The sequence below is a fragment of the Anabrus simplex genome, chromosome 1 (assembly GCF_040414725.1).
Source record: "Anabrus simplex isolate iqAnaSimp1 chromosome 1, ASM4041472v1, whole genome shotgun sequence".
NCBI classification, from domain to species: domain Eukaryota; kingdom Metazoa; phylum Arthropoda; class Insecta; order Orthoptera; family Tettigoniidae; genus Anabrus; species Anabrus simplex.
Genome location: NC_090265.1, coordinates 844,289,838 through 844,312,876, shown reverse-complemented (window position 1 = coordinate 844,312,876; position 23,039 = coordinate 844,289,838). Strand labels below are relative to the sequence as shown.

At 37.6% G+C, this 23,039-nt stretch overlaps 1 protein-coding gene across 2 annotated transcripts in view; it reads right to left on the bottom strand.

Annotated features, from left to right (window-relative positions):
* The window catches only part of Hacl (2-hydroxyacyl-CoA lyase), a 115,181-nt gene that overhangs the window by 51,910 nt on the left and 40,232 nt on the right, over positions 1–23,039 (bottom strand). The window contains exons 3-5 of one of the 2 annotated variants that reach the window (XM_067136416.2): positions 17,346–17,527; positions 14,612–14,788; positions 10,688–10,929 (exon numbers count right to left, since the gene is read on the bottom strand). In XM_067136416.2, coding sequence (XP_066992517.2) covers positions 10,688–10,929; positions 14,612–14,788; positions 17,346–17,527 — 601 coding nt within the window. The remainder of the gene's footprint in view (positions 1–10,687; positions 10,930–14,611; positions 14,789–17,345; positions 17,528–23,039) is intronic. The other variant, XM_067136417.2, reaches the window with a different exon arrangement.

The following is a 23,039-nucleotide window of genomic DNA, read 5'->3' as shown; positions in this document are numbered from 1 at the left end:
TTAACCAATATTGTATTACTTTCCTGGCTGTATCTTCTTGAATGCTTACATCCTCATAGTCTTCTAACTCCGCTATTGGCCATGCAATCTGGAAGCCCTATTATTATTTTGCAGAATGTATTACATCTAATTCTTTTCTCTCTACTTTAATGCTCCATACAATGCTCTTGAAATCACCAGTGCATTTAAAATATTTGTATGTAACTTGTATTCAGTATTAGGCATCTTCCTCTCTAAACATCTTGCGCTGGATAAAGCGACCAACCCTTTCTTTCATTTTAGCACGTCTTATTTGCTCATTACACACCCCATTCTATGTCATTATAATTCTTAGATTTTCTATTTTATTTACAACTTCTAAGTTATATACACTCTAACCTCCAGCCTCTTATTTTTCTTTAATTTGTTTCCTTTTTTACTTTTGTTTTCTTAACATTTATTTTCAAATTCCATATTCTGCAATATTCAGCAGTTGTATTAAGATAGTTTTGCAAACCAGCTGGTGTTAGAGAGAGAGCAGAAGTATATCATCCGCAAAAACTAGGCCAGGAATTTCTTTATTTTTCATACAAGGGCTTGTTCTATTCTCCTTCCCTTGATTATCCAACATATCATTAATGAAAAGTAAGAACAATACTGGTGAAAATTTACATCCCTGTTTAAGTCCAATATTTGAGTGTATCTCTCATATGTTAAATCTTCTTTTACTTTAGTCGTAAGATCTGAGTATAGTTCTTCTATGGTCCTGATCATTTTACTTGACAACCCTATTCTAGCCAGCTTTGCAACGACAGCCCGCCTGCTCACTGAATTAAAAACATTTTGGAGATGCCTGCATTGACACAGAGGGACACCATTTCGAGCATTTGTTGTAAATGGAGTAGCTTGTGAAACTTGTGCAGGTACACAGGCTTAAATGAGTAGAATTTTGCTTAACTTTTGACTCGATCATTTCCGGAATTTAGTTCCTTATCTCAAATTGAACAATTTGCCGTCCTCCATCATCCCTGAAAGTTTGTAACATCATCATGGGTACACTCTGTATAATCTTCCACTTTTTCTCTTTAAAGATTTGTTTTAATTATAAATATATTATCTGTGGTTATCATTCCTTTCCTAAATCCCGAGTGGTACACTGAGAGTATTATTTATTTATTTATTTATTTATTTTATGCCTTGTATGTGGCGAAGTTAGGGCTCACGGCCCTCTCTTACACTTAACCACTACGTACAGTACATAATCACATACTTTAGTAAAATAACATTAGCAGACCCTAGAGCTACTTAAATTTATGGAGTAATATTATAACAGATTATAATTGTTATTTTTAATGATTAATATTATCTAGCCTATCTACATCTACATCACCTAACAATAGTTCTAAATCATAATTGCACTCATGCACACTAACATTCATACAAGCTGGCCACGTATTTAAGAGGAAATCTCGACAAGACCGTTTAAATGAGACTGTTGAAGTGCTATTACATATACTGACAGGGAGTGTGTTCCATAGCCTTGCCCCAGACACTTGGAAAGAGTGGCTGTATACAGATGAATGATTAACAGGTATCATAAGGGTAGAAGTCGATCTGGTATAGAGTATAGAGTAATCTTCTGACCATTTCATAATTCGTTTTGCCAAAATCCCGGTATAAATCTTAAGTGTATCCAGCAAGGTAGGTAGGTAGGTAGATAGATAGATAGATAGATAGATAAAGAATGGGTGAGCCCTGCCTTCGCAGGGCTCCACACGTAGATCTGTGAAGACCCTTTGTGTCCCTTGAACGGGTTTGCCTAGTCCAGCCCTAGTGCTCCTATAAAGGGTACCAGCGTCTGGATGTTGGCATTCCTGATGTCTTCCAGGCTCACAAAATGTGAGCCAAGATATCAATGTCTAGTGCCTGCAAGAGCCTCGCACTGACACAACACATGCGCAGAGGTCTCTTCCTCCCAACCGCATCTTCTACACATAGAATCCTGACTGATTTTCATGATGTGTAGGTGTCTCTGTAAGGTTTTGTGTCCTGTCAACAGTCCAACTACCATTTGCATTCTGGTCCTATTCAAATTTATCAGGACCTTTTTATAACTTTGGTTAGGCCCTTGGATAAGTTCACGTGCCTGCCTTGCTGTGGTTAGCCTCTTCCAAATGTCTGAGACTGGTGTGTCCACTGGGATATTACCAGTTTCACGCTTCGGAGTGACACTCCTAGGAAGGGCTCTGGTCCTATGAAAGGACCTTTTGAGCCTTGTTTTGCTAGTTTGTCAGCTTTTTCATTTCCACTGATACCTGTGTGCCCAGGGACCCATAATAGGGTAACTGAGCTAAGTTCACACAGCTGATCTAACATCCTTTGGCATTCCCATACCATTTTTGATGTTGCTCTAACTACACATAGTGCTTTTAACGCTGCCTGGCTATCACTGCAAATGGTGATGCATCTCCTATGTCCAGGCGTGTTCCATATATATACAGCACAGGCCAGTATTGCATATAGCAAGGTAATACCCCTATACTTGTTGGTATTGGATCTTTCCCCTTTCCTTTTGTATACTGGACATATAATTCCTTCTTGCCAAGACCCTGTAATTTTTCTACCATCAAAGATGGTGTGAAATATTTTAGTTATTATTTCCAGCATTTGGCTGTTTTTACCGAACTCTTTCCAGAATTCATAAGTGATTCCACTGATAGCACTTGCTTTATCCCCCCCTTTACTGTTTTCAAAGTGTCTACTATTTCACCTGTTGTTACTGGGTCGTCTAATGCAGGCAGAGTGTACCCCCACATGTCTAAGTATACCAGTCTGAATTTCGTTCATTTTCCATTAATCCCCTAACAAACCTTTGAAATATACTAAAAACTGCTTATTGCTTACGCTTGCTTGATTATTACTTCAATATTCTTCACAGATTCTTCTTATTTTGTTCCGTATTTTCTTAGTTTTGCTTTCTTTACAATACCTATTTAATAATTCTACCTCTTTCGCCTGCCATTTATTTTTATTTTCACTCAATAAATCTTTGTACTCCTTCCTCTTTCTGCAGAAACCTATTCTCAAGTCTCGAGATCCCTCATTTCTTTATATTATTAGTGCCTTTAGCACTTCAGTTTTCTTTTTCTGACACTCATCATTGTACCATAAATACTCTTTCGCACAATAACTCTTTTGCTTGCTACTGTTATTGATCTTTCAACCATTTTTATTGCTTCTTCTATGTTGTCATTCTCTATCATGTTCTCAATACCCACAGTTTTCCCCCTATAATAATTTCTAAATTCGTCTCTATGTTCCTCCCACCATCTATACCTAACCAGTATTTTCTGTATATAGTTAATGTGCTGTTTTTCTTTTGATTTTCCTTCATCACTAATTAATCGAATAACAATGGGATATGATGTATGCTGTCCAATTCTGTACCTGAATGTCTTTGATACAAGTGAGTGCTTCCCGGGACGCTATTACTAATCCTAATATAACAGAGTTTGAGGGATGTTCCACCATTCAACACAATGTAAAATATTTGAAATTTATTAAGTGAAGACCGATTTCAACTCCCTTGGAGACCTTCAAGCAAAAACTTCCATTAAAAACATTAGAATTTTGCAACACCACCAAAAACCTCAAAATTCAATCTTACCATTCACTAGCATCCTTCGACATCAAGGATATGTACCCGAGTATTCCTTTAGATGAGACCATTTCCATTATACAAAGTAACTTGCAACAACATAGTAAACTGAGTAAACTTGAAATACAAGAATTCATTAGTCTGGTTACATTTACATTTAATAATTTTATTTTTAGAATAATATATCAACAAAACAGCCTCCCAATGGGATTCCCCGCATCGGGCATCATAGCAGATATTTACCTAGACCATCTGGAACATACACACATCAGCAAAATAAAACACTTTTTTTTTTTTTCTGGACTAGGTTGGTCGATGACCCCTTCACAATTTTAGATGGAAGAGACACCAACAGCCTAACCATTCTTGAAGATTTGAACAAACTGAGTCCCCAAATACAGCTCACATTAAAACAGAATCCAACCGTTCTCTAAATTTTCTGGACTTAAAAGTCACAAGAGATCAACACTCCATCTCCTATGATATTTACAGGAAACCTACACAAACTATCAATACTATAAAACAACATTCAATCCACCCTAGCTCCCACAAAAAAAAAGCAGCCTTTTATAACTTTGTCCACAGGGCTTTTAAATGTCAGCATTTTCCGGGCTTGTAGGCCATGGTTCAGGAGCGAGTGAATGTCCCGACGTTTCACCGAGCCTCCTTGGCTTCCAGATGATGAAGAGACTCAACTTGAGAATATCAAAGAAACAGTCGAAGAAGAAGAAGAAGAAGAAGAAGAAGAGGAGGAAGAAGGTGTTGATAATGATGGTGAAGAAGAAGTTGGTTTGGGAGTAGAATTATTCTGGAGGAAGATTTATCGTCGTACTCCAAACTATCCAACTTAACGAAACCTGAATAATTCGACCAACAATAAACATAATCTTCTCCACCGGACAGTAACGAGATACAAACAAGAAAGGTCTAGCAAACAAAGAGAACGTTATACAACCAAGACAAGTTTGCAAGAACATCAAGCTAAAAACCGTCAATTTTAATAAATAACCAGTGCAGTGACATAGAAAGTAACCAAAGAATTTTTAATTCAAAAAATAGGTTTAAAAAAATTTGTATAAGTTTTTAATCTTTAATTAACAACTGCCCCCCCACCCTTCATGTATCCCCCCCCTTCCCCCACCACCTAACTGTTCCTTACTAACATAATTTTTAATCTTAATTATGGAATTGTTTTATTACTATTTTTTACCTAAGCATTATGTGAAACAGCTGATGATGATTGCTAAGCAATCGAAACATGTACTGTAAGTTTTAATGGCAAAAATTTAGCCGAAGGCTAAATAATAAAAAAGGATCAGGTGGAACCTTTTTCATTAGTTAACTTGATTCGAATGGGGTGGTATCTATCGTCAGATGTATGAAGCTTATTTCGATTGCCTTATTTTCCTGTGCTTGCATCTGTTGATTATCATCAAAAAACCTAATAAGGGTGAGTCTTAAGAGTTATGGACAATGATTTATGTCAAGCTGTCATGATTTTAATCTATGAGCTTCAAAATCAATACCTAATTGTGATTAAAATCTCGAGATTACATTTTCTTATGCCAGTTATAACCTGTCATTTCAGGCAGCATTTTTGGATAGTATTCTCATAGTAGATTAGTCAAGTCACTTGCTCCGTAATAGAAGGTACGCAGGTTTTCATCATTTTTCTAATTTACATTTAAAAAATTATTTTCGTTCCCTGCCGCTGTTCTTAACTCTTTTTCACGCGCTTCCATATACGTATATAAACCCACATCTTCCTTACGGTCTTATTGCCTTTGAGCATTCTATCTGCAGGCTTCTGTGAATTGATTATCTCCAAGATGCTCTATTTTCAACTAGCTCAGTGGCCTCATTTAGTTCCACATGCTTCCATTTATTGATAATGCATTTCATTCTAATGTTTAACTTTATGAAGATAAAGTTGGAAGGTAGGCCTACTGTTAAAGAACTAATCGGGGGAAAATATCCATCATAGAAAGAGGAATTCAGGAATGGAATAGTTTCCAATTTCTTCGAATCCATCATAGAAAGAGGAATTCAGGAATGGAATAGTTTCCAATTTCTTCGAAATCATTTACAAGAAGACTATGTAAACAACTGATAGGGAATCTGCTACCTGGGTGACAGTCCTATATGCTATATTAATCGTAACATCACTTTCTATAAGTAGCACACATATAAAGCATTTTCCTAGTAGACATAATATTGTGATTAAACATTTCAATGAAATATATTCACAAAAGAACGCATGTAAAGAGGCATACAGATTAATACAACGCTAATAATGAAATAAAAAAGATTCGTCATAATGAAGACTCGAACCTGCAAACCTCGTATTAAAAACTGAGCACGTTAGCCATTACGCTACGAGGAAACTTCGGTATTTGGAATACATAGGACTAAGTTATAGCTGGTGTCTGAAAACTGAAAAAGTAGAAAATTAAATCCCATTTGAAATTATTTCCAAATAGGTTTTGTTTTTATATCCTTTTAGAGTTTCTTTACGAAAGCTTGATATATAAAATGTGTTCCCTACGCTACCGATGCGAGAGGCTGGCGTGACCGTTGCAACTCAAAGGAAGCATTAATGTTCAAAATCCTGCAATACAATATTGATCACTGTTACAGTATAAAGCTTTTTTCAGAATACTAAGGTAATTTGAGTTGTATGTCACCAGAAATACAGCTAATAATGTTCAGCTCTCAAAACTTGCCCGGCAGGTAAAGTCTTATCGGGCCCTCGAAGTGGCCAATAAATTGCGCGCCAGTTAACGACTATTAATGCTGCCGATAGCGCTGCCTGGGAGTGGTTGAACGGAAACATCCTTTTACGCGGCACGCAAGTTACGTGCTACTTTAGCAGTAGGTGGTAGAACCGGCCCTGAAACGAAAACATAATTTGAATACGGAAGTGAGCGTTATCCGAGATAGACATTATCCGAGATAGACATTATCCGAGTTTTGAAAATTTAAGATAATAGCAAAAGTAACTGACGTTGGTGAATATGAAACACTTCTCACAGATGGTCTGTTTTTACTGGACAGTAACACGACCGGTGGTGAATAATTCTTTTTGTGCAATGTAAACACTTGAAATAAACACACCTACAAAATCTGATGTTAGTTTTGCGATACAGTAAAACCTCGTTAATTCGAAGTCTTTGTAATACAGAAATCGGACTTCCAATTACGTGATTTTGAATTAACAGCCATCTTGTAATTCAGACACGACAACCCTCGCCAGATTTCACGGATTCTGCTTTTCCGCGTACTGCCTGCTACACGATATTGTGGCATTCCTTAAAATGCTGAATACAAAAGAATTACTATTTTACTCTATTTTCAACTATGAAACACACTATAGACACACCGAAGTGAGTGAAAGTTCAGAAAGCTACCCCTGCACGTTCCTGAAGACGCGTTTTATCGTGACGCGGAGAAATTTTGAATTTAAATTACTCTGTAAAATACGGTACTATTTAAAAAAAATGTAAAGCGAGTTTTCTTCCATCTAGGGTTGCACAAAGCATAACTATACACTCAGCATCGAAAACTAGGTAAGCCAGGAGCGTGTTGGCAACCTTGATGCAAATAAAACCCGCACCCCAATTTCGTGCCTCAACATTTTTTTTTAAATACGCGGGGATTAGTTGTGTAAATACGGTATTTTAGGTAATTGCCACTGTGTGTATAATTTTGTCATGATTTTTTGTCAACCTATGGAGATGTATGTAAGCAATCCCCATGATGATTGTTATCAGATTCCCATTGATTTTATTATCTACAAGAACTGATGATTACTCCAAGGGAGTCAAAACTGGTCTTCACTTAACAAATTTCAAATATTTTACATTGTGCTGAATGGTGGAACATCCCTCAAACTCTATTATATTAGTTATACGTCAACATAGAAATGAAAATCAATACCTATGATTACTAATCCTATCGGGCTTCCTCCTGACTCAAAAACCCCCCACCCACAGTTCAAAATGTATAATTCCTCTATTGCACACATTTTTAATAATTTCTCACCATTCTTATTACATACCTTATCTTTGTTTCTCCTTGCTTCTATTAAAATTTTCAATATATGTTCCGACAATGAATATTTGTTTACTTTATTTCATCTACATGAATATTCACTTTCAGATGCACGCAGTGTAATAGTGGGTAAATTTCTCATCATTGCCATTAAGGACACATTGACAAATTTTTGTGTCTTATATTTCAGGGCTCCATGTTATTAAATAAACAGCACTCTATATTTAAATTATTTATCTATCTTATCTATCTCACCTATCCATTATTATCGCATCTCAGATTAGTTCTGTAGTTACTAGTGTTGAGTGCTGCAAAATAGCCACACTGCTAGACTCGCTACATGTGGCAACACTTGCATCATAAGAGCTACTGTACACTCTTTAACTCTGAACAGACTATAGCAACAGATACGGTTTCTGGAGAATGTACGGAAATTTAATATCAGTCCTATCTACATGACAAACTTAAAGAACAGGCAATGCCTAATATTTATATTAAATTATAATACATAAAAGCTTGGTCAAACCATCATGGTCTTTCAATTCTGTCATTAAGGCCAATTAGAAATGCAGGTCAAAGCTACAAATGTTCCTCTGTATGTATGTTGAGTGCCCAGCCCGGAAGGTGGTTTGGACCTTAACAGCTCAGCCATGAGCCGTTAAGATAGCCCGGGCATTACTGAAGAGGCACACCAGGGAAACAAGGAGTGAGGTAGTTTCCCGTTGCTTTCTTCACTGAGCCAGAAGTTACTATTACATCTCAATCTGCCAAGCCCACTGAAATAACCGCATCAACCGACCCTATGAGCAACATTTTCACACCATTCATTACAGGGACTGGCTGCATAAGGAATGGTATTACTAGCATCACTCATATCTCAGTCACTTTCACGTTGTTGAAGCCAAGGATGAGACTGAGACAGGTCAATGAAAGTAAAAAATATGTGGCCTACGAAGATGATGGCTTCCCAGCCAGATAGTCTGCAGATATTGAAGTGTCACGAGGTCAACGTGATGAAGTCCTCAGCCATATTACCTGGCTTTTACAACTGGATCCGCTGCCTCTAGTATCACATAGGTCTTCAGTTGATTTCATGAGGCTGAGTGAACCTTGTTCCAGCCCTAAGGCCAGAATTAAACTTACTGGATTAGCTGTGAATCTAACCCTCAGGCCAAAATTAAAATCCCTGGACTAGCTGAGAATCTAACCCAGGACATTCTGTACAAGAGGCAGGCATGCTACCTATCCACCAAGGGGCTGGCTAACTGTATGAATTCACCACACATTATTTAACTCAGAATGAATTAAATATAGAGTAAATTTATAGTAAATTTAAAAATAGAAATCATATCACTTTTTATTTTCTATTTTAAACTTTATATACTACTGAAAAATGAACCGTGTGAGCTTTACCCCTTTCAGACCTGAAAGAAAACTGGCGGTGTGAATTTTTGTTTCTACATCAAAAACTGACCTAAATGCTCTTAAATACATATATTTTTAGTTTATTTTACAAAATAAAAATTAACATTGAGAAAAAGCACCCACACAATTGTGCGTGTCAGGACTTAATTCACTACTTACAAAAATGAAAAATTACCTCAATGCATGCGAATATACATAGGTACATGATCAAATGTTCTATATTACAGTGGGGAATAATTTAAAACAATTAAATCTTCGTTCAAACACAAGTAAATATTACATTTTCTACACTGAGGACGAGTGGAGTGGTGCTTTTTTTTTTTTTTTTTTGCTAGGGGCTTTACGTCGCACCGACACAGAGAGGTCTTACGGCGACGATGGGATAGGAAAGACCTAGGAGTTGGAAGGAATCGGCCATGGCCTTAATTAAGGTACAGCCCCAGCATTTGCCTGGTGTGAAAATGGGAAACCACGGAAAACCATCTTCAGGGCTGCCGATAGTGGGGTTCGAACCTACTATCTCCCGGATGCAAGCTCACAGCCGTGCGCCCCTACGCGCACGGCCAACTCGCCGGGTGAGTTTTGGCTTTACTGCCCTTTTGGTAGCAGCACCCTTTCATCGAATCTGAAAGAAAACTGGAGGTGTGAATTTTCGTTTGTACATCAAAAACTTACTAAAATGCTCTCAAATACATGTTTTTACAGTTTATTTTACAAAATGAGACCTTTCAGCTAAAAAACAGAACCCACAAAATTGTGTGTCAAGACTTGATTCACTACTTACAAAAAATAAAAAATAAGAAAATTCAGCTCTGTACATGTGAATATACACATGTACATGATCAAATGTTCTATTTTACAGTGTGTGGAACAATGTATTTTAAACAATTAAAATCTTATACATTACATTTCTCACGTAGAGTAAGAGTTCTGCCTTCACAATCTTATGGTGGCAGCACCCAGCATTCTTGCATGCACTGACTGCAGGGAAACCTAGCCCGCATACTTGTGCGTATCAACATTCAAAACCTCATAGTATCACGTACGATGTTGTAAGTTCACAATTTACATTCGCTAAACAATTTACACACTTCATTGATTATATTCTGATATTCAGTACAGCTTGTAGATTAATATGAATGCAATAAATAAATACTTATTTTAGACATTACTGCTTCCCACCATCTTGCCGATGAACTGTATTTTAAACTCTTCTTCCTGCCCCCTGGTGGTCAACCGCTAAATAAAAACAATTGAAATAAATGCCACGTGTCCCGCACAAGCACTGCAGTCCGGTCTAGTGCCAAGAAAACATCAGATAAGCTCAGAGATAAATAAAATACAAACCTGCACAATTGTGCGTGCACGGTCTGAAAGGGTTACAGTAATACATATTAATAAAATGACAGAGTTAAATGACCAGCTCTTATTTTACACTTTATCTTTAATACTACTGACGTGGGTATGGCTTACTTCTTTAACCAGTTCAAGGCTTACGTAGTTATCTTATGCTGTTACACATAATACACCACAATGCTCTGTGTGTTATTATAAATGCCTGGAATATTTTCCTACCTGAATAATATTAACATTTGGGTCAAAGCGAGGTGGTCGTCCAAAGTGTAGCATCCAGTTGAGCCTAGCACCCAGTAAGAGAATGGTGTCTGCATACTGCAGGGCAGCTGTGCGGGCAGGTGATACACAGTGCACATCATTATCGCTAACTACTCCTTTACCCATTGGTGTTGGTAGGACTGGAAGGGATGACACCTGCACCAGATGACGCACAGCTTCCTCAGCTCTGCCATATGCCGCTCCTAGAAGACAGCAGGAACATTCAAAGGGAGAAGTGGAAAACAATACTTGCACCACAGTATAGGGCACGTTTTAAAAAATGAACGTCAGAATGGACAAGACTACGCTGGATGAACGAGTGCAGTGTTTCTGTATTTACTGCATTTGATATCAGCATTAAAAGGGGACATGAAGTATAAGAACAACTTGATGATACGATTTGTGTGCCTATAATAATGCACAACATTGTAGACAGTAGAGGACATGTTTAAAAGTTAAGTATCAGAGTGAGCGCTCCGAGTTAACGAGAGTGCTTTTACGTCTATAGCACTGATGGATATAAATGATAATAATGGGATTGTTAATACTGAATAAATGAACCTCAAACTAAATCGCAACATTTTATTTTGCCTTATCACACAGATGTATTCACGCCTAAAATGCTTGTGGCTGTATCTGATACAGCATAACTATGAATTTTTTCACAGTCTGGAACATTACCGGTACTACATTTTGCCTTGTGTACACTGAAGTAACAAATACACTCTGCCTTCCACAGGATCCTCCATGACTGACCAAAACAGGATACATTAACACAATGGCGCCAATGCAAGAAACAGCAGGTTGAAAGTCACAAATTGAAAAAAACTGTCAAGGTTCAAAAAATTTCTGATTACCTTGATCCTGAGCTCAGCTGTAATACACATGGAGACTACCACCAAGCAAGTCACTAAGTCACTACAGTAGGTGAACGATACAAATAGGCCATCACAAGAATGGCTTAAAAAGTTAGGCTGTGCATACAAGACGAGTGTTTTTTTTTTTTTTAATGAATTTTAATGCCAAAAAAAAAAAAACCTTGTCCTATATTCAGACCAATATGGTAGGTCGGGACCTGTTATGCCTTCTACAGAAATATGGTAATAACATTGTTACCAGGTGAGCAGATATTCTAAATTTGAGGAAAAGCAATATGGTTCTGGATGAGTTACGGAAAGAATTAGATGTCACAGAAGGGTGCAAAAGACCAATAAACGTCTTTTCCTATTATGAAGTCTATTATACAGTGAACTTTCTTAAACATTAAACTCTAGCACTGTCAGTAGAACCGCACAGTGGTCACTTTCGTAAACTTCAAAGAGACATTTGAATCAATTGACCGCAGCACACTGTTTGATGAACTATGGGAATATGGCATAGATAATAAAACAACTGCAAGAATCAACAGACTTTGATAAACACAACATCTAAAGTGAAATTCATGGGCAAAATCTCTTAACCAATTTAAAAACAGAGCAGGAGCAAGACAAGGCAATATGTTGTCCCCACCCCTGTTCAACCTGGTACTAGAGATAATATCATTAAAACATGGGAGAAAGAAATACCACGAATAAACATGGGAACAAAAGGTAAGCGGATCAACATAAAATTCCTTGCCTTCGCTGATGTAGCAACAATTACCCAGACTCCTGAGGAAGTTAAACATGCCACTGAAAAGCTTCACTAGATTGCCATCAAAACCGGCCTCTAAATTTCTTATGAGAGAACGAAGTACATGTACTCCAAGAACCCAAACCTGGGATCACTTGCAACAAAACACAGCAATATCAAACTTTGTCCAAGTTAATTACTTCAAGTACTTGGGCAAAATGTCAAGAAGAACTGGCAACAAAAGAGTAGCCAACAAAACCTATGCAGAAAAATTATGTAAAGCCTTCACAATCACCTGGAATATCTATTACAAAAATCATTCTCCACCGAAGACAAACTCTGTCACTACCATACAGTCATTCTTCCAGAAACACTCTACAAAAAAAGAAACATCATTATTAATCACCAAAGTAAAAGAAAATGGAATGGTAGACACTGACGAAAATATTAGGACTGAAGGTCAAGATGGTATGTGGATGCACAAAAGCTTGTAAGAACTTTATTCACTGACTGAAAAATTCACTTTAGTAGCAAGGGAAAGACATACGAAATTCTATGGACATATAGCACAAATGGATGACTCGCAATTGACCAAAAATATCTTCCTCATTATCAATGGAACCAAACAAACCACAAAGTAGTAGACACCCAAAAGGATCTCGCAAAAGTCAATATTGACCCCACTGGCAATTACACTGACTATGAAATTTGAAACTCAAAAACATAAGAAAGATGGCAGACTCATAGCGAAAGGATAAGGAAGTTTTCAGAAAAAGACCAATGCTAACTAATGGTTCTACGTGCTCCTTAGAGGGCAAAACATACAATAATGGTGATGATAATAAAGTGACCGTCAAGAACATCAGTAGCGGCAAATAATGAAAACACAGTTAAAGCACAAGCACCGTGGTCCACAGATGATCCAAATAAACTTTTAAAAAAAGTGACAAGGAGAATCAAAATACTTCAATATCTGTAAATTTTAAGAGATGCACAAGCACAGAAACTTAACCCTGAGAATGGATTCTTTATCCCATCGGTAAATCTTTAGATACAGAGCTCTCGTATTTGAGCACTCTGAAATAATAATCTACTCCACAGAAATTTTATCTCTGGTCGGTAACTGCCTATATCTAGAAAGTTTCCTTATCATATGAATTACAGTTTAATATTCATTCAAGTTTGAGGAAAAGAAGCAGAGTACATATGTTTTCCATATGGTACAGACAATGTGGCGGCGGTAAGAATTATTATTAGGCAACAATTCCCATGGTACAGACCGTAAAGACAATCTAGGAGAAGCTTGCAAGTCCAGGTAACAAAATAAAAATTTACTTCACTGCAATAGCATGTCATTCTTCTGTTGCTAAGTAATGAGATGCAGGAATTTAGGAATATAGAAAATGATCTTGAATTTTGGAAATAAACAAACAACTGCTAAAAGAATCTGTAGTTCTTTTGGAGTGCTGCAGTAAGCAATTAAGGAAAAACATGTTGATTTTTAAAGAAAATATTTACAGAAAAATGTCAATTTCCATATGAACACAAAAGTGTATTATGGAAGCTAGCAAGAGCAGAGTATTGCCTCCAGGAGAAGGAATGTTCAAGTGCATCTGGGCTATTTCAAGAGCTGAAAGTTAGCAAACTGTCACAGTAAATTGTGCTTCCGCTTCAAATATTTGACTACAAACATTTTCTGGTATACAATAATGAATGGCATTTGGCCTTCAGAGAGGCCTGTTGCAGGTCTTCTGAGTTGACGCTCATGGGCGATCTGCATGTCTGTGAGGATGGGGCCCAACCTATGATAAAAACTAATAAGTTACTGGAGATGGCACCAACGCCCATTCCTCAACCCATAGGAAATAACCAATGAAAGTTACAATTCTGACCCAACCAGGAATCAAACCTGGGAACCCTTGGACAAAAGGCCAGCATACTAACCATTTAGCCATGGAGCCAGACATATTTTATGGTAAGATAAGAAGAGGTAAATCAATCTACTGAACCCTTAAATGACATCACAATAAAAGATACCTGTTTTGTTCATTGTAACCGAGTGAAGAGATTATGCAAAACATGCACCTTGTTTCTTCATATCCAATTGTGAGCAATAGTATGTACACAGCATACGTGCCTATATTAGCACTACTTCAGTATATTCCAGAAAACATTATTTAGATTTTACAGCCCTCTTTCAGTCAGAAAGCTTCAAGTTAATTACTTCCCCCGTACTTTGCATGCAAATTTCATCAAAGTATTTAAATTACTTACCCTTCCCTACAATGATGAGAGGTTTCTTGGCTTTCATCAACAGCTGTGCAGCTTGCTGTATGAGAGCAGGATCAGGGAATGCAAGAGGTGGTTCTGGACAGGGATTAACGCTTGCCACCTTATCACTGCTAACTCGCTGAACTAAGATATTAGCAGGGAGGTCCAAGTATGATGCACCTGCAGAAAATGATAGTATATATCAGTTCAATGCATTTTCCTATGCTTCAAATACTACCAACAAAGGCATCAGTAACGACCTTTATTTTGGAATAAAAGTTCACAACACACACAAAACGAGTTTAAAATGTTACCTTAAGAAAAGTAGATTGGGTTTCTGCTTTTACCTCATCCCTTTAAAATTCTTTACATCTTTTCCATATTTTCTGCTTCCACCCTCTTTCAGACTTACTTCTCTCTTCATAACGATTTTGATTCTATTCTATTCTGTCTTCTTAAATCTTTCTTTCATTGCTTTTAAATTTATATTCCTATTGCCCTCCCATCTTTAATTAGTCTGGCAAGTACCACAGGCCATTGCATGGGAAAAATATAACAGGCTCTAAGTAAAAATGTTCTCCAACTGAAAGCTGAAAATGTTTAAGTGGCTGTAGGTTTTCCTAATATGGAAAGAGGTGTGGATCCAATTTTCACCCTTTCTCCATTCCATTTTTTTTTTAAATTTACATTATTCGTATTATTTTGTTTTTTTAAGTTTTATCATTTCTTAGGTCTCTGAATTGAGGAGTATGCAAATTAGATCCTCCTCTAGGCACAGCTCAAACCATACTGACTGAATTATGCTCCTAATATCTTGGGCGTATTTTCAAACTCATCGGATACTCATGCTCATCCACCAACCCATTCTTTAACTCACTGCTTTAACTTCACAATGTCGGCCCTGCGATGTACAGATAGTGTGCCGACCTCTCACCCGGAGGCCCTGGGTTTGATTCCCAGCCAGGTCATGGATTTTTACCCGCATCTGTGGGCAGGTTCGAGGTCCATTCAGCCTAGGTGATTACAATTGAGGAGCTATCCGATGGTGAGATAGCGGCACCGGTCTAGAAAGCCAAGAATAATGGCCGAGAAGATTTATTGTATCAACCACACTATACTTCGTAATCTGCAGGCCTTTGGGCTGAGCAGCAGTCACTTGGTTGGTCATGGCCCTTCGGGGCTACTGCGCCATGGGATTTTTCTAACTTCAAAATGCATTCTTGTTTCCAGCGCACTCCAACTCTGTATGAGTCAGTTCAATCAATCTCTAAAGCCAATGAAACACATGCAACATGGCCACCACCAGTCATTAGACAGAAAAGACTTGTAATGGAGGTTATGATATGATATACAGTATTGTCAGTAGAAAATTTACTCCAGATTCTTTGGACTGAAATGAAAGCCCTTGCAGTGATATAAGAGGGATGACCTCCTAATTGTAGGTTGTCAAAATCACACAAACATACGTAATTATTCATATGTAGTGGCACCGCAGAGGGATGACTCCTCTCTTCAGGCTTTCAAGAACTTCAGTAGAGGTACAAGATAATTTATTTAGCATAATATGACCAATATTCTTGGTGAACTAACCAATGACCCTCTATTTTAACCTATTTCAGTACAATACAGACATCCAACCCATCATTCATTCTCCAATATATTGTTTGTATTCCAGTGATTCATCAGATCCATCGCATCCATCAGACATAAATCAATGTCACTGCAAAGTACAGTGTACAATTTGCGACGAGTTTAAAAACATGTCCCTTATGTTATAATCATGTGATAATATAATGGTGAGTGGTCTAGTGCAGGTTTTTTATCTTGACACCTGATAGGGGACCTGCACGCCTGAAAATTGGACCCTACCTACGATGAAAATTCTAATGTTGAAGATGGCACACACACCCAGCCCCTGAACCATCGAAAGTAACCAATGAAGGTTAAAATCCCCAATCTGGCTGGGAATCGAACCTGGGACTCCTTGGACCAAAGGCCAGCACGCTAACTATTTAGCTGTGGAGCCAGATATCACATGATGATATGTTATAACTATCTGATATATTACATTACCGGGCGTAGCCTTTCGGATGTTCAGTTCTGCTGTTAACTCACAACTGATTGCTTTTAGGAGCTTTCTTTAAATCAGCCATTACTGATTCCAGTTACTTTTTAAAACAGCATGCAGTAATGTTTACAAAATGTACTTTGATATAAAACATGTCCAGTTCTCTGCAACAAAGAATCCTATAATAAATGGCCCAACTCTATATCTTTAATAAGATGGTTTTTTTTTAAATCTCACCTGTTTAAGATTTTTCCTGTACTGTACTTGAAAACTGTCACCCCATGACAATTCTTCACTTCTTCTAATATGGCATCTTAATAGCATGGAACTTGCCACATTTTGTGAAAAATCTGTTTCTCCCATATGAAGTACAAATAGGTGTTGCTTCTCCTGAAAGGATCTAACTTTGAGGCTACATCTCCATTGAAATAAAGAGAGACCTGGCACCTTGAAGGAAGTGTCACAGAAGGAAAGCAGCAGAACCAAGGGGGGGAGGGAAAGAAAAAATCACTGAGGTAAGAAAGAAATAAGTATTCACCAAGGTGACAAAGATGACAGAGAATGAGTTTGACAAAAGTAAGAGGCAGCCTATCACATCTAACTCAGGACAAGCTAAAAACCTTTGGAAAAGTAATTTCAACAGATCAGAGCTAAAAACAAATTTCTCACCAGGTCTGCCATAGGTGGCACAGCGGACAGCCTTCTCTACATGCAGAGGGATGAGTGCAGCACCAGGGGGGCGAGCACTGTATTTACAGTAAGGACGGCTCAGTTCTACCTGAGGACATTCCTGAAATCCTCCAAGCCCTTCATGATCCTCAGGACAGGAACCTCCTATTACAAGCAACGGCCTGCAAATTATCATCAAGAAACACAACCACGTTTTAATAAGCAGGGATATTACAAGTTATATCCTCCACCTTACATGGGTATGAGTATGATGACTCCAGTGCTATTGTGCAATGTAAGAACTCTGACAACACACAAAAGAAGATATACTACGTTATTAACTGTACCTTCCATGAATATGATGATTTGATGACTCTAATGATAATATTGTGCAAACATGAAAATTTGGACAACAATTTTATTGGTTTATTCAAGGATGATTCCAGAGTAATACCTATTTCAGGAAAGATACACTGACCTCTCATGTATCCTTGGATTACAGTATTACTTTTATGTTGCAGGCAGCTGTACATTTCATTGATCAGTATGCATGCTTCTCTTCCCATCACTTGAACATCTTGAAGTTTCCAGTGACTAATGGAAAGGTGAGGGCTAGGACTGTGAAAGTAGCAGCCCTGATCTTAATTGAAGATATAGACCAGCATTTACCTGGTGTGAAAATGGGAAACCTTAGAAAACCGTCTTTAGGGATGCTGATGGTGAGGCTTGGATCCATCATCTTCCAACACATGTTTATAGGCATACCACCCATATCAAGTAGCCAACACTATTAGACCATTTGTTTCTTTTACACTCTTACATATCACATGACCAGTCTCGTAAGAAACTTAATATTTACCAGATTCCAGTTAAATTAAATCTTACAAAGATTATTATTATTTATTCAACTTTGCTAATCGGCCAACTAGGGACCACGATAAGCCTCACTTTACATTCTGGCATTTGTTCATTTTTCGCTTGATCCACATCCGTCTTCATTAGCTCACTGTGTTTAGCACGACGTTCTTCTGTCCACTTAGCACGAGTTGCCCGTTTTTCGTCCCGAAAAGTCCCAAAAGTCTTGATGGCTGCTCTGAAAAGATTTCGGTCTTGTGCATCTTCTACTTGTAGGCCCAGTTCTTGACATTAACGTACCATGACATTGCCGTTTTTGGTTCTGAGTCAAATATATTGAAGATAGTTTCATCCATCAAGAGTCGATCATCTTGTGATACAAATTCTTATAATTTTGTTAATTACCACCTATTCAATACAATAAAAATGTAGTACAAACTTACATATTTATTAAGATGTTTATATGGTACATGTTTCGCTCCTTAATGGCTTATTGACGCAAACAAACTCAACTCCTCCCCTTACTTCTCCTAGACAATCCCCTCCACAATCTACTGCAGCTATCAATGCACCGCCTACCTTAACTTCACCTTCCCACTCCCCACCAAAACGTAAACTCATCCACACTCACTCATATAATACAAGAAGTGCAAACAGAACAACAAATAGTTCTCAAGAGGCTAGGAGTAACACTAAACAATTACGCAGCAGAAAGAAAAGTAAGTGACAATTCTTCCAATAAGAAGTTATACAGAATTATAATCAAAACCATAAACATATGATTTTTTTTCTGTTTCATTACAGATATACCAACAAGCCATTTTGGAACATACGAGAACATTTTAAATCCAATGTCACATTAGAAAGTGTTTCATCAACAAGTTTGTTCACGAACAATATTATCCTATTGACAATATAAAATTAATGCCAATACAGTTGTATAAATGTTACTCCAGCAACGAGAACAAGTCAAATGTCCATAACATAGACATTTATTAACTGCAGAAAATTGTCAATATAGTTTATGAAGTTTTAACGACAATCATACAAGTTAAACAACATGAATCAATACAATTAGCCAGATCTCGAAAGTTTTTTATTTTTTATTTGTTAAACAATTTAAAAGATGTTCACCAGATGAGTTTCGTCAATAAAATGTTAGACTTAGATAGATTTTAGACAAAAAGTTTTAACTTAAAGACATAATTTTATTGTTATATGATTTGTAAAATATTATAATATTTGTCAATTAGTTTTATAGGAATAATCTTAATCCAAAAGGATTGTTTCATGATCTTACACAACCTTAAGTGAATAATAGTTGGCTGATGATGCTCACGAAAAAGGAGCGAAACATGTACCATATAAACATCTTAATAAATATGCAAGTTTGTACTACGTTTTTATTGTATTGAATAGGTGGTAATTAACAAAATTATAAGAATTTGAATCACAGGTAGATCTTCAATACGGACAAAAAAGATGAAATTTATAACCTGCAAAGTCGATCATCTGTCGTATATGACGGTAGAAGCAAACTCTGCCTTTACGCATTGTGTCCGTGATCTTATCTTAGAGTACACTTCTTGCCTGGATTTTCTAATATAGTAGATGCCATTTTTGTAGTTTGAGCCAAGTATGGTGTGTAGGATCTTTCTTTCTTTCTTTCCTCTCTCTAAATCTGCAAGCAAACATTTCTCAGACAGGATAAGGCATTCATATGCATACAGCAATACTGGTTTGATGACAGTGCTGCCACTCCTGTATTACCTAAGCAGTTGAACAAAAGAGGTGACAGCCCATCTCCCTATCGAATGCCTGTCTTGATCTCAAAGGGTTCAAAGAGACATCCTTGGAATTTTACTTTGGATTTGGTATTAGTTAGTGTTGCCCTTATTATCACCAGCAGTTTCTCATCGACTGCCATTTCTGCAAGGATGTTAAACAACACATCATGGTCGATGGAGTCGTATGCCTTCATGAAGTCTACAAACTTAGATATATAGGTTCGACCTATCAGCATACGGTATCTTATTATGGTTTTTAGGTTAAGTATTTGTTCTGCACTTGATCGGTCTTTCCGAAAACCTGCTTGGTATTCTATTCCCTGAGTATGTGTTCAACTTGCTGTTCTAGTCTTTTAAGGATGGATAGCAACAGGATTTTATAGGCTACTGACAGAAGAGAAATTCCACGGTAATTGTTCACATCCCTTATATTTCCTTTCTTGTGTAAAGGATGGATCAAAGCTAGCTTCCGGTCATCTGGTAGTTGTTCTTTTTTTTTTTTCCCATATATCAACAAAGGTTTGGTGTAGGATGTCAACTGCTTCTTCCGGGGCATGTTTCTTTTTAGCTATCGGCTTTACGTTGCACTGACACAGGTAGGTGTGAAAATGGGAAACCACGGAAAACCATCTTCAGGGCTGCCGACAATGGGATTTGAACCCACTATCTCCCGGATGCAAGCTCACAGCTGCGCGCTCCTAACCGCATGGCCAACTCGCCCAGTAGGGGCAAGTTTCCATAGTTCTGCAATCATGGAGTCTTCACCAGGAGCCTTGTTATTTTTCAGTCTCTTTATGTGGCATTTGATTTCACGATTTGGTGGAGAAGATGGCAGGTTATGGCTCACTGGTTTGTTTGTTTTGATGGGGTTGGCTGGTTTTTCACAGTTTAGAAGGTCGTTAAAATACTTTACTAAGATTTTGCAGTTTTCTTCATTTGATGTCGCAAGAGTTTCATCTTTCCTTAGAAAGCAAAGGGAAGGTGCCTTGTATCCTTGCACCTTCTTTTTAAAATTTCTGAAGTATTCATGGGTCTCACCTCTATGAAAGTCTTGTTCAATCTTGTCCAGTAGTTCCTTTTCATACTTGCATTTCTCACTGCGCATTATTTTTGCTGTTTGTGCTTCTTGTGTTTTGTACATCTTCCAATCTTCTTCTTTTTTCGAGGTGTAATACTTTTTCCAGGCATTCAGACGATCCTCTAAGGTCTTCTCACAACTATCGTTCCACCACGTGTGCTTCTTCCTCTTCTTGATTTCGGCCACTCCTTTTGCAGCTTGTATCATCTGCTTTCTCGTGCTGTTGAAGTCGTTTTCCACTGGTTGGGAAAGTTCTTTGAATTCATTCTCTCTTTCTCTGAGTTTTTTTTTTTTTTGTTGCTATTTGCTTAACATCACACCGATACAGATAGGTCTTATGGCGACGACAGAACAGTAAAGGGCTAGGAGTGGGAAGGAAGCGGCCGTGGCCTTAAGGTACAGCCCCAGCATTTGCCTGGTGTGAAAATGGGAAACCACGGAAAACCATTTTCAGGGCTGCCGACAGTGGGGTTCGAACCTACAATCTCCCGAATACTGGATACTGGCCGCACTTAAGCGACTGCAGCTATCGAGCTCGGCCTGAGCTTTTTTGTGTCAAAGCAAATTATGGTAGGTTCTTTCTTATTTTTATTGAGAGGGATTGGCCAAAACTTGATTACTGATACGTAGTAATCTGAGTCTTTGATTATTCCCTTTTTTACGGTAATGTTCATGATTTCTGGACTGTATCTTAGAGATATAACAACATGGTTTATTTGGAATTCTCCTATTGTTTTGTTTGGGCATCTCCATGTCTTTTCTTGGTAAGTGACAAAAGTGCGTTGACATCAGTTGGAGGTTATGGTTATCACATAGTTCAACGAGGCGTTCCCCATTCTTGCTGGTTCTTTTGTGTGCTGGGTAGAGCCCAACAACTTTCCTGTGTTTCCGTTCAGGTCCTATCTGTGCATTAAAACCACCCATTAGGATTTTGACGTGGTGTTTTGGGATTTTTGCTAATCTGGCATCCAGGATGTTCCAGAACAGGGGTTTCCAAAAGACGAAGCCATATTGTGCGGCCCGCGAGAGCGTTAGAAAAATTATATATATTTTTTAAGAAATTTGAATAAAATGTACCAAAAAATATTTCATAGCTTGTTCAAAAAATTAGCCCAAGTCAGGACTAATTAATTATTTAATAATCTTTCCTGTTTTTAAGTATTCACTTGATCTGAATAGATTATTTTATTTAAAAAATGAAAAATCCTCTTTCTTGCAAGAGCATATATTTTCGTATGGATATCATCTTTACTTGCATGTATATCTTGCCACAATTAATATAAAATCAATACCTAAACATTTGAGAAAATTTTTCAATAACTTACGTTTGAATATTGTCATATATATCTTAATGATGACATAAAAACATTTGAATTGTCATGCAGACATATACGATGTGCAACATTTAACTGTTTCATAATTTCCAAACTGTCTAAAAATGGTTTCGTAGAAATACACTGCCTAATTGATACAAAGAATCTTCACATTCATGTGAAACCGGTCCCAACTGCAGAGAAACTGAACTCTAATAGCTAAGGTTAATGAAATGTATAAAAGAAACTCATAACAGCAAGGGGCTGGTCTGAAAAGGATGCAGAAAAAATGAGCAAACGAAGTTGATAAAGAATTTTCAGTGAGCTGTTCTGCGAGCGATGCGGCGTATCTCATAGTGCAGGATGCGGCAAGAGCGGACGTGGCCCCTCCACTGACCTCGATTCCCGTTACTCACGCAACAATAGACTTGCCCAGCAAGGCTTGCTGGCTATTCCTCCCGTCCCACACACTTAGTCGCTCTTGCTTGACGTGTTGTGAAACTTCACAAGTTACAGTACTGTCCATTTTGGAGACTTTGTTTAGTGTTGAGTGTAAAGTCTTTTACGTGAATAGAAATGAGCGGAAGCTCAGTGAAACGCAAGATTGAAAATGAAAACAGAATTTACAAGGAAAGCTGGAGAGTGACTATTTAATTACTAA